The sequence below is a fragment of the Papaver somniferum genome, chromosome 2 (assembly GCF_003573695.1).
Source record: "Papaver somniferum cultivar HN1 chromosome 2, ASM357369v1, whole genome shotgun sequence".
NCBI classification, from domain to species: Eukaryota; Viridiplantae; Streptophyta; class Magnoliopsida; order Ranunculales; family Papaveraceae; genus Papaver; species Papaver somniferum.
Genome location: NC_039359.1, coordinates 88092694 through 88102620, shown reverse-complemented (window position 1 = coordinate 88102620; position 9927 = coordinate 88092694). Strand labels below are relative to the sequence as shown.

Sequence of the window (9927 nt, the reverse complement as noted above, 5' to 3'; positions counted from 1 at the left end):
AGATGTGAGCCGAACCTCAACATGTTTCGCCGAACCATGATTCAAAAAACCTAACGTTTGATAATTGAGAGCTATAGAAGTGAGATTAAGTATAGGATATAAGTGTACCTGTGTATTAGAAGCATTGGGTTCCTCATCAATGTCTTCTTCATCAGGATTTGGCTCATAAAAATCATCATCTTGAGTTTGTGTTTGAGTTTGAGCTTGAGTTTGAGTGGGTGTAAAATCATTCTCATAATCTAAGAAATCAGCCATTTCTGGATCATTGTTGTAGTTGATATGTATTTTCCTAGGTTTTTTAGATGAATGATGACCCTCATCATCCTCCATTGAATCAAGAATTAGAATTTTCTCACTTTCTCCTTCTATTTCTCTCCTTCTTAACCAAACCAAAACTTTGATTTTTTTTCCTCAAATTTTTCATCTAAACAACTCTTATAATTCTGAAAATTATTTTAATCACTAAACAAAATATTTAATCACTAATCAAAATTATTAACACTAATACGTAAAGGGCGGATTTGCCATTAAAAAAATTTGGGTTAAAGGGTTATCTGATTTTGCTATTTCACAACCTTTTTTGTCTTCATTCAGTATGCCTTGGAAGATTTTGGTATGCCCAAAATTATAGTTCCTAAATAACTACTAATGGGACGATTTCCTGATTCTTATAGTTGTTGTCGCACACTCCTATACAGAAGCCCAATACTCTTAGCGCCAGTAAAAATCCTTGTGAGGCCCATAAAGTTCCAATACCAAGCCCATCTGTCGACTGCCCATCATTTCTCTCCCTTGCATATTTCAGCCAAGGCACGACTGGAAACCTCTTCTTGGGTACCATGAGCTGAGTGATAATGATCAAAGGTGGGTCCAGGTTTGCAAAGCCCTTACGAACAACTTCATCACTTCAATTTTAATTGGGATTTTCACGAGCATAACCAAAACACACACTTTCCTGACAATAGTTACAGCTGCTTCCTTGATATAAGACATAATGGAATTGCAGCTTCCGACCATAGAACCATGTTAACATATCACTTGACACCATGGAGATGCAAGAGCACTAGCTGAATCCTCTCCAGGTCTGAATTCAAGACTCGAATCAGTTGGCAAGATAACTCATCTGCTTGTATGTGAACTCCCCTTACTCTTGACGACAAAATGTAAGCACAAAAAATGAACTGCAATCACTTCAAACAACTCACATGGTAGCTGTAAGAATAAAATTTTTGCTCCCTTCCTACCAAGCACTTCAATAGACCATTTATGTGCCTTCTTAATGCTCATCACTCTAACCAATAAGAGAAACAAAAATCTATTCCCCTCTGAAAATTCAGCAACATCCACACTTCTAAGACCCAACGAATTCAGAAACTGAAATTCAAATGGGTGCAAAAGTCTTTGTAACAGCTCAAGAACCAAATTCCCGTTGTAACTTTCCCGTAAAATTGACTTAAGAAACATCAAACAAGAATTAATTGTATCAAAGTAACATTCATAATCACCATCAAAGCAAGAATACCTCTCCATATGTTCAACTCCTTTCCCACGATCAAATACGCTACCAGTAAGGTTGACGCCAATGTAAGAATATTGCTCACCAACTACTTGGTGAACCTCTAAAAATTCATGATTAAAACATAGGTTCAATATAACAATGTTATACACTTAATTACCCTATAGTTTTAAATTTTTAATTTTAATAAGGTATAAGTATGACCCATGAGTAGTAGTATATAAATGAGTTTTCAGTATTAGACCGAGTTTTGACGATTTTCAAGTCCAAACTCTTTGCTCCTCGCTCCAAGCTCCCAACCAAATAGAATCGAGAAGCAATTTCGACTATTTGGGACTAATTTTTTTGTTTTTGACACTTCACCATCTTGACATGGTTTGAGGGGCTAAAAATCACGATTCCTGGTCTGGGGGCACAGTGAAACTGACTTTGTGGATGAGGCCCGCAGTCAAAATAGCCCAAAAGAAAAGTCAACCATAAGCAGCACTAAAATGGACTTATTCAAGAGTGAGTTCATGGCACCATGTTCCCCTTGCCACATCGCTTTTAGTGGCGTACTTGTACATGCAAATATTCCTCGTAGTGTGAAAAGAAAGTCTCAACAACTGTTGGAAGAAGAATTTGGGGAAGTATTAAATTAAAAATGGAATTATAAGGAAGGAAAGACAGCTTTCTGACAGAACATAAACAACCCATTTGTTGTTACATAAATCCAAAACAGAAGATAATTTCATTTTATTTTTCTTCCCTTTTTTTTCTCTCAAAATTAAACATCCATATTTTTTCTTGATTACCTTCTAGTGCAAAGATTCATGATGGTTTTTTTGTTAAAGTTGTTATAAGATCTGTTTGAATCTTTGTTTTCAAAGATTGGAATTTTTAGATACTGAAAATGGCAACAGAGACTGAACCTGCTTCATCAACTTCAGTGATCATCTCATCTGATGCCAGAGGAAAACATCGAGTGGTTGCTGAATTGAAACGCCTTGAGCAAGAAACTAGATTCCTAGAGGTCAGTGAGTTCTTCCCTAATTCCCTGTCTATTTTCTTTTCTAAAAAATGTTAGGGTTATAATTTAGATTTTTGGGGTCCATAGTTGAAATTTTGGGGAGAAGAATCAAGAATGGGGTTCTCTTTATGTGAGGCTGAGAGAATTTGATGTCCTATTTCGGGCAGAGAACCCTCATTTTAGGTCACAAGTATGAATTGGTTAAACTGAGCCTTTGCGACGCTTAATTGGCAATAGGATTAGGGTGCGAGGAGTTTTGAAATCAAGTCTGTGAAAGAGGCATTTGCTTAATTATATGGCTGGTTGTTGGCTTCTGAGTGTTGAACATGTCTTAGCGCTTACTAGTTCATTTGAATTAAAGGAGACTAAAGTTTTTGTCCTGCATCTTTTCTTTTGTTTTACCTTTGAGCATTGCATCCGTCACTGAATCAGAGTCCGTTGCATTTGAGTCTAGTAGAAGCTAAGAAACCAAGTTAGAATAATGTCATCATTTCGTGTTAAATGCGTGTTTGCAGACTTTAGGTATGCTATGCCTAGGATAAAGGATCACTCTATGTGGTAACTTTTCTTTTTGTGAATTTGAAATGTAATTTCAGAAAGAGCTTGAAGAACTCGAAAGAACAAATAAAGTTTCCGACGTTTTACCAGAGTAAGTGTCATAATTCAATTTAGTGTGTTCGACAATGGTTATATCTGTTTTACTGCATTTGTGATTTTAATATTATATCGTGTGTTTGATATGAACCAGACTGCTTCGTAACATAGGAACTAGACCTGATGCGCTACTCCCAGTGTATGAATCTTTCGCCCTTTATTGCATTTCATGCTTAATATGATATGTGTACATTCTCTATCTTACTAATAAAAGGTTCTTTATGTGACAGAACAAAAAGCCCCATAGATCCAACCTGGGATAGGTGGTTTGAAGGGCCTCGGAAGCAACAAGGCTGCATATGCTGTTTTTTCAGATGAATTCATTCTTACATTCTTCTCACAAATTCTTTTACACAGTAAGTTTGTTAGTACCATACGATGAGCCAGTATGATTTCATAGAGTTTGGTCCTTTCATTTGTGAATATAACGTACCGTGCCAGTCTTGTGAACTGACTCGCTGCCCTTCTCAAAACTAAACTGTTACATTCCGTCTTGAGGTTATTATTGCAAAGATTAGAAGAAAGAATTATATGATATACTTCTTCCGACTTCGTAACTGTATGTGAAAAACAAGAAACGACCTCGTCTCATAAATGTTCTGAAGAACCTTTAGATCTGAATATATGTCATTGCTCTCTAGCTTGTTTACCTGCTGTTCTCGGCCGGAAACTCCAACTATACATTATGGGGTGCCTTTTTCACCCGTGTAAGTTTACAGAGAAACCCAGGATGCTGGATTGCTCAGATATATAGCTTATCAACTGATTCTTTCTGTTGTTTCGTGAGGATTATGAATAATAAATTGTGGTTTTGGTCCTTTTGGAGTTCTTTTTTTCATATAGAATTATCACCTGTCTGCCTCTGCTTCCAAACAAGAGGAGCAACCAACATCCAAACTGCAAAACAACATGATGTGACGGCAGCTGATGAGTGCATATTGTCTAATTTGTTGTAATTTTTCATATAGGATTATTCTGTTTCTAAGAAAGAAGAACAAGCAGTTACATGGAGTGATTTTGACTTACTGTAAACACAAGCTGCGAGCCATTCATTCACGATCCTGACCCAAGCACTCGTCCAACCTACATCTATCGTCCACCTGCAAGGAAAAATAAAATGTTCGCTCAGATGAATGTTTATCACAGGTTGTGCATATGATTCCCCGGCATTTCTTGCTAAGATGAGTACATTTTCTGCTTGGGATTAAACATAAAATGCGAAATCAGAAAACAATCCTTTCGCTAGTGTGCATAATACAGCTAGAAAGAAAACATATGTTTAGTTTTCAGTCACTGACTATAGTTTTGATTCTACCTAAATATAAACTTACTTTTGCATGGTGTGATGAGAATTCCAGCCAATCAATAGCATGGAGAAGTACATAGCTCCAACAGAAAACACGAAATGGAAAAACCCATATCCATATGGAACATCATTTTCATCTTGTTTCTCATCCTTCCTGAACTGCAGAAGTTGTTGTCATGTGTTTGCAGTAAAAAGGAGTTTTATTAGTGTGCCGAAACTATTGAATGAGGGACATACCTGAAATGATTTGGAATCTATCCCGGTTGAGAATGTTGCTATAACCATTGCAATTACCGCAATAACGAAGCTCTGCGAAAAGGGTCCTCATTAGGAATCGATTAACATGAACAAAATAATCTTATACAGCGTGCAATTAAGTAAAAGCTTATGAAAGCGCCGTAAGAACGTTAAACAGCTTCCGGTGTGAAATAAACACATCCAAATTTGTTTTCAATAATAACTGAGAAGGAAAACTTAGAAGTAGCAAAAGGTCATCCGTTTTATTTTTAAATAGCAGACTAAAACATTACAATGATGGATAGCCAGTCTGCCTTTGCTGCAACTTCTGCCTTTCTGTTGCACCTATCTGTTGCTGGTTCGCTGCAAACAAAAGGATAAGAATGTTTGAGTAATACGAACGTGGAAGCTGCCTTTATTGGAGTTGGAGGAATCAACCCAGATTTTAACCGTAGTTTGCAGTGAGCCTTGGAAATAATTGGAGGGATCTGAGTAGTTAAGCCCCTTTTCACCATCTTATAAATATCCAGACTACTAGTGCAAGATTTTACCTTCTGATGGCGCACCAACAGATGAATACCACATAAAGACCCATCAATCCTGGAGTCAAGAATCCACCATTAATCTGTTCAAAAGAAAAGAATATCAATTGTCAACATCCATGGAACTAACAAGGGTAATGCAAGCACCAGTGCACCATAATTGCGCAGCTCCCTGTAACTGGCACCTACTTGCAAGAAGTAGGAGCCTATCAAGAAGAGCAACATTATTATGTTTCACCCCTTTAATTTTCTATCCATCCATTTTCAACTGTTTCAATGACAAACATGACGGCTAACTGTACTTACTTTTGGGTGGACAGAAACACAGGTCATGAGTTGGAGAAGAACCAATGTCCAGGTGATGAAGAAGATGTTGATAAAACAGTCCGGCTGAGGTGCATACCATATATACATCAAAATGATCCCGCACAGGCAAGAAATATATGAGGTAAATGAAACCAACGCTACTTGGATTCGGCTGCAGTGCAAATCTTCAAATCGATTAGCTCCAGGTATAAGAGTACAAATTTTTGGTGCTTTTTGCCAAAATTGTTCAAGAAGAAGGATCTTACCATTTCTTTGCATACTTGTCTGATTGACAACAATCATTCAACCATGTAATGAAACTGATTACACTTATCAGCTGAATCAAAAGAAACACCCTGAAAATGAATTAGAAAGAAAACGAATTAGAAACTCAACAATAACAGATGAAGAAGCTACATTATGAACTAAGTAAGAATCAGTACGTACCCTGCACCGAAATGTGCTATATCCCCTGCAATACCAAAGGTACATAGAGTTAAAATCCTCAAAAATGAAGAAAACAGCTAACTGAAGGAAAATGAAAAAAAAAATAGGGGTCTGGAACTAACCATAGAGTTGAATGAGGGTACTTGGGAGAAAGAAAGGGAGAACAAGCAAACCAATGCAAAGGAAGATTTTAGCAGACCACCATCCAGAGTGCCATGAATCTCTTCGAACATGTAACTTTGATGTTCCAGCAGTTGTTAGAAACATAATGAAATAGAATATCTAGCGCATTTGAGTTGAGACAAGCAAAAGCAATCTTGTGTTTTTTGTTATGGACATTGATTCCATAAATTCAGGCACTAGATATCTACATAAGGGTAAGCCGGACCAAACAAATGCATCCCAAAATTTGTAACTGCAGCAACAGTGATATATCAGGGTAGTCAAAAAGGATACGAAGCAACCGAGGCTCACCCGTAGCACTCCTTCAGTTCCCAAACAATATTTACCTCCTTTGCATCCTTTGAATCCTACAAAACATGCAAATAATGAACTCCAATGCGAAAGAAATTTAAAATGCATGCTGTCAAACTCTGTTGCCGCTTACAATCTGCTATAGCCTATATGTAATAAGTTTGCTGATAACATATGAAAAAATATCCCCCCAAAAAAGAAAAAAAATAATGAATGAATTGCTTACTTTCCATCTCTGTTAGTGCACCGTGGCCATAGTCCCGAACGCCCCAAGCCAATAGGTTGATGATAAGAAATATAAAACCGTAAATGTATCGAGCCATCCATGGATTGGCCCCAATACAGAATTGATTAAACCATGAATCCTCTGTAAACTTGATGCATCTTTCGGTACAACAAACCATATTTCTTCTCTTTTCCCTTTAGTACCTCAGAACAGTCATAAATAGGCCAGGGAGAAACAAGAAACCAACAAAATTACATTTCATTCATGAGCATCACCGATCTGCCAAAGAAAATACAACAACATGACCAATTTAAGAAAAGGATGTGGTAGAATTACATGAATATATATGTATAAAATGATTCGGAGCTAGACCCTTCAATTAGATGAGCAATTAAAATGGGAATTAAGATTCAATTGGCAAGACTGGAATGAACTTAGATACTTAAATATGCTAGTAAACTGGGAACATATATATGACTTTGCTCAGCTTAATTGAGTTTGATTTACTCAGTGGAAATATTTGGACCACGGAGCTAGAGCTGAAAACGCACATAATGCGGTTTATCCCACTCCATGCATCTTTGTCAGACCCCATGTACATTTTCTTACTTAGTGCCTATCCGACACCATGATCACTAGAGTAATTGGTGTTTCCTCTTCTTTTTTTTGATGTCTCTGGAGTGCTTTCCTTGGATGCATACAGTTACTAAGTAGCTCTCTCTGTATCATTTCTTTCTATTCTTTTCTTTAGAGAAAATCATATGCGCGCACTTGATAATTACTACAAGTACTAGTAATAAAAGGGTTGATCTTAAATACAGAGTTCAAACCCCCTAATTCATTGTTAGAAGCCATAATTATCAATTTCGTACCGACAAAATTATGTTTATTTGATAAAAAAAAAATGGTAAAATGCCACACTATTAAGGGGTTTCATTTTCCTGATCTGTCACACTAAGTAGAAAACTAGAAATGCATCGCAAATTTATGAAAGATTATATCCAAGAAAAGAAGGAAGATATACAGATCAATAGAATCAACTATTGAATACAGAGGAAAAATAAAGAAAGATTTCTAAGAAGCACAAACTTACCTCTTATATACGAAAGTATAGGTCCTAATCAATAAGCTTCATAGCTCTGGATCTAAGCGACGAAACAAAAACTTGGTATTGAAGCTAGTTTTCTTTATTTTCTTGTATTGATATCTATGTTTGTTAATGGAAGAAGAAGATGTGAGAAGAATTGAGAGAAAGAGATATTTAGTTTGAGTGTGTTGGTGTATTCCTATTCCTTTTTCCTTTAGTTTTTTCATTTCTTCCTTGCTTTATATTTACTTGTTTGATTATGTTTTCTTTTTTAGTTGCACTTTTTTGTGCTTTTTCAGGTTGGTGGTGATTTTCACGTTTCCTTTTCCCGGCCGTTAGTTAGCTTTCGGTATCCCTACTAATAATGACAAAAGGAAAGAGTTTTACGAGCATTTGCTCAAGTAAGCATGCTGTAAGTACATGATTATGATTTATGCATACGAAGACAAGACATAAACTTAACGGAATCCAGCAATCAACAACTTAAAAGAGGGTCCCTGGGACACTCCCTCGGCAAAAAGCATAAATCGATTATCAAAGTCAACTTTTGTAGACATTGCTTTAGACTAATAAACCTGGGTAAGCATATCCAAAACAATGGTATTTGTTATCGCTCTAGTTTTTTACCAACTTACTTACCCAGGTTTGTTACGGGGTGCAGGGGTGAGCATGGGCCGGTTTTCGTCTCATCCGCATCCAATCCATTGCACTACGGATTTCAAATTTGGTATTCGCATCCAATTCATATCTAACGGATTTGCATTCAACGGATACACGAATGGACGGATTGGTTGCGAGTAATCCAATGGATTTGTTTTAGTTAAAACTTATAGTAAAGAAAATAAAGCTAACATAAATGACTCCTTATAAAACTTACATATCCTATATACGTATACAAGCATAAAAATGTCATGTACAACACCCTAAGCAAACATCTTAAAAATTCCTAAATGATCCATAGTATTTTCTAGAACTATATAAATGCCATTAATTTAACAGATATGGATGTCCAATGGATTCTCAAGATTGCATCCGGGTCCGATCCGTTATCCGATGGATTTCAAAAATTCCATCTGCATCCAACCCATTAACGAACGGTCCGGGCATGCATCCAAAAATGAACGGTTGGTCTCGGTTAAATCCGCGGATTACGGGCCAAATGCTCACCCCTAACGGGGTGTTTGTACCGTCTATTTTATAGACCGGAGGCCCGCAAATCAAGCCCGCGAGTGAAGATTCCGGAAATTTCCAGAAATCTTGTTGTCCAGGTTGCTTGTATATCAAGTTCATATTAGAATTAGGGTTACATAATTATATAAATACATGTATCATAAACCCTAAGAAGATATGGAATTCTAGGTTAGTTAACCGTATAATACTTATAATCATCACATCAATAAAATCTCCCTATGGGTTTCCTCCGTGGATGTAGGCAACACTCACCAAACCACGTAAATTCTTGTCTCGTATATTTATCTTTTATACGTTTTCTAGCCTTAATTTTACACCAACATCATCAAATCATCGTGTTTAGTGCCTATAAGTAATTTTGGGTACAAACATTGGCGCCGACCAGGAGGATTCGTGTAAAATAATCGTGTTTTCCGAAGAGAAAAGTGGAGCAGAAATCGTACACGAGATTCCATGCAAACAAAAAAGGTTAGGGTTGAAGAAACCGTTGCGACAATTGAAGAAACAGCTCCGAACAGTTGAAGAAACCGTTTCAAAAAGATGTTGCAGAAAGCGTTGCGAAAACCTAATCTTCATCTAACCTCACGTACAGCTCCAGAACAAGCAAATCTTCACCGTCAAATTCAGAGAATCTCATCCATGGGATCTTTCCAGCCTCGGGTCTAGCTATTGGTTCAGTTAAGATTCAACCGATCCATATCTGGTCCAACTCGGTCCAGACCGTTCGTGTCGAACCAGTTGCCACATATCAGGACGCATCAGCTGCCAACTTAGCGACCATAGCCAATCAACGGTTGTCACATCGTCAGCGGTTCATCCACATCAGCAACAGTCGCCCACTCAGCAGCGCCATATCAGCGATGACGACTGCCACGTTAGTAGTGGTTATCCAATCAGCATATATGCCACGTCAGCAACCTTTTGACAACCGT

The 9927-nt window shown here is 37.2% G+C and overlaps 2 protein-coding genes across 4 annotated transcripts; one reads left to right on the top strand and one right to left on the bottom strand.

Annotated features, from left to right (window-relative positions):
• The first annotated feature begins 2204 nt into the window (after positions 1-2204).
• LOC113348322 (guanine nucleotide-binding protein subunit gamma 1-like) lies at positions 2205-4446 on the top strand. Of its 2 annotated transcripts, XM_026592043.1 has the most exons (5): positions 2205-2528; positions 3122-3174; positions 3274-3318; positions 3410-3535; positions 4148-4446. In XM_026592043.1, exons 1-4 carry the CDS (start codon positions 2409-2411, stop codon positions 3495-3497), a joined length of 306 nt encoding a protein of 101 aa, XP_026447828.1. In that variant the 5' UTR covers positions 2205-2408; the 3' UTR covers positions 3498-3535; positions 4148-4446. The 2 variants fall into 2 exon arrangements, with proteins under 2 accessions (XP_026447828.1, XP_026447829.1); XM_026592044.1 differs by lacking the exon at positions 4148-4446 and having other exon boundaries at positions 3410-3796.
• Positions 3601-8053, bottom strand: LOC113348321 (probable serine incorporator). 2 transcript variants are annotated; one of them, XM_026592042.1, is made up of 13 exons: positions 7811-8050; positions 6718-6996; positions 6474-6547; positions 6140-6299; positions 6018-6042; positions 5837-5926; positions 5571-5742; positions 5274-5347; positions 5016-5085; positions 4723-4794; positions 4511-4644; positions 4206-4279; positions 3601-4076 (listed from the first exon to the last, which is right to left on the bottom strand). In XM_026592042.1, the coding sequence occupies exons 2-13, from the start codon at positions 6893-6895 to the stop codon at positions 4015-4017; spliced, it is 1185 nt and encodes a 394-aa protein (XP_026447827.1). In that variant the 5' UTR covers positions 6896-6996; positions 7811-8050; the 3' UTR covers positions 3601-4014. The 2 variants fall into 2 exon arrangements, 1 of the variants encoding a protein (XP_026447827.1); XR_003359566.1 differs by lacking the exon at positions 3601-4076 and having other exon boundaries at positions 4259-4279; positions 4511-4639; positions 7811-8053.
• Positions 8054-9927: the final 1874 nt, after the last annotated feature.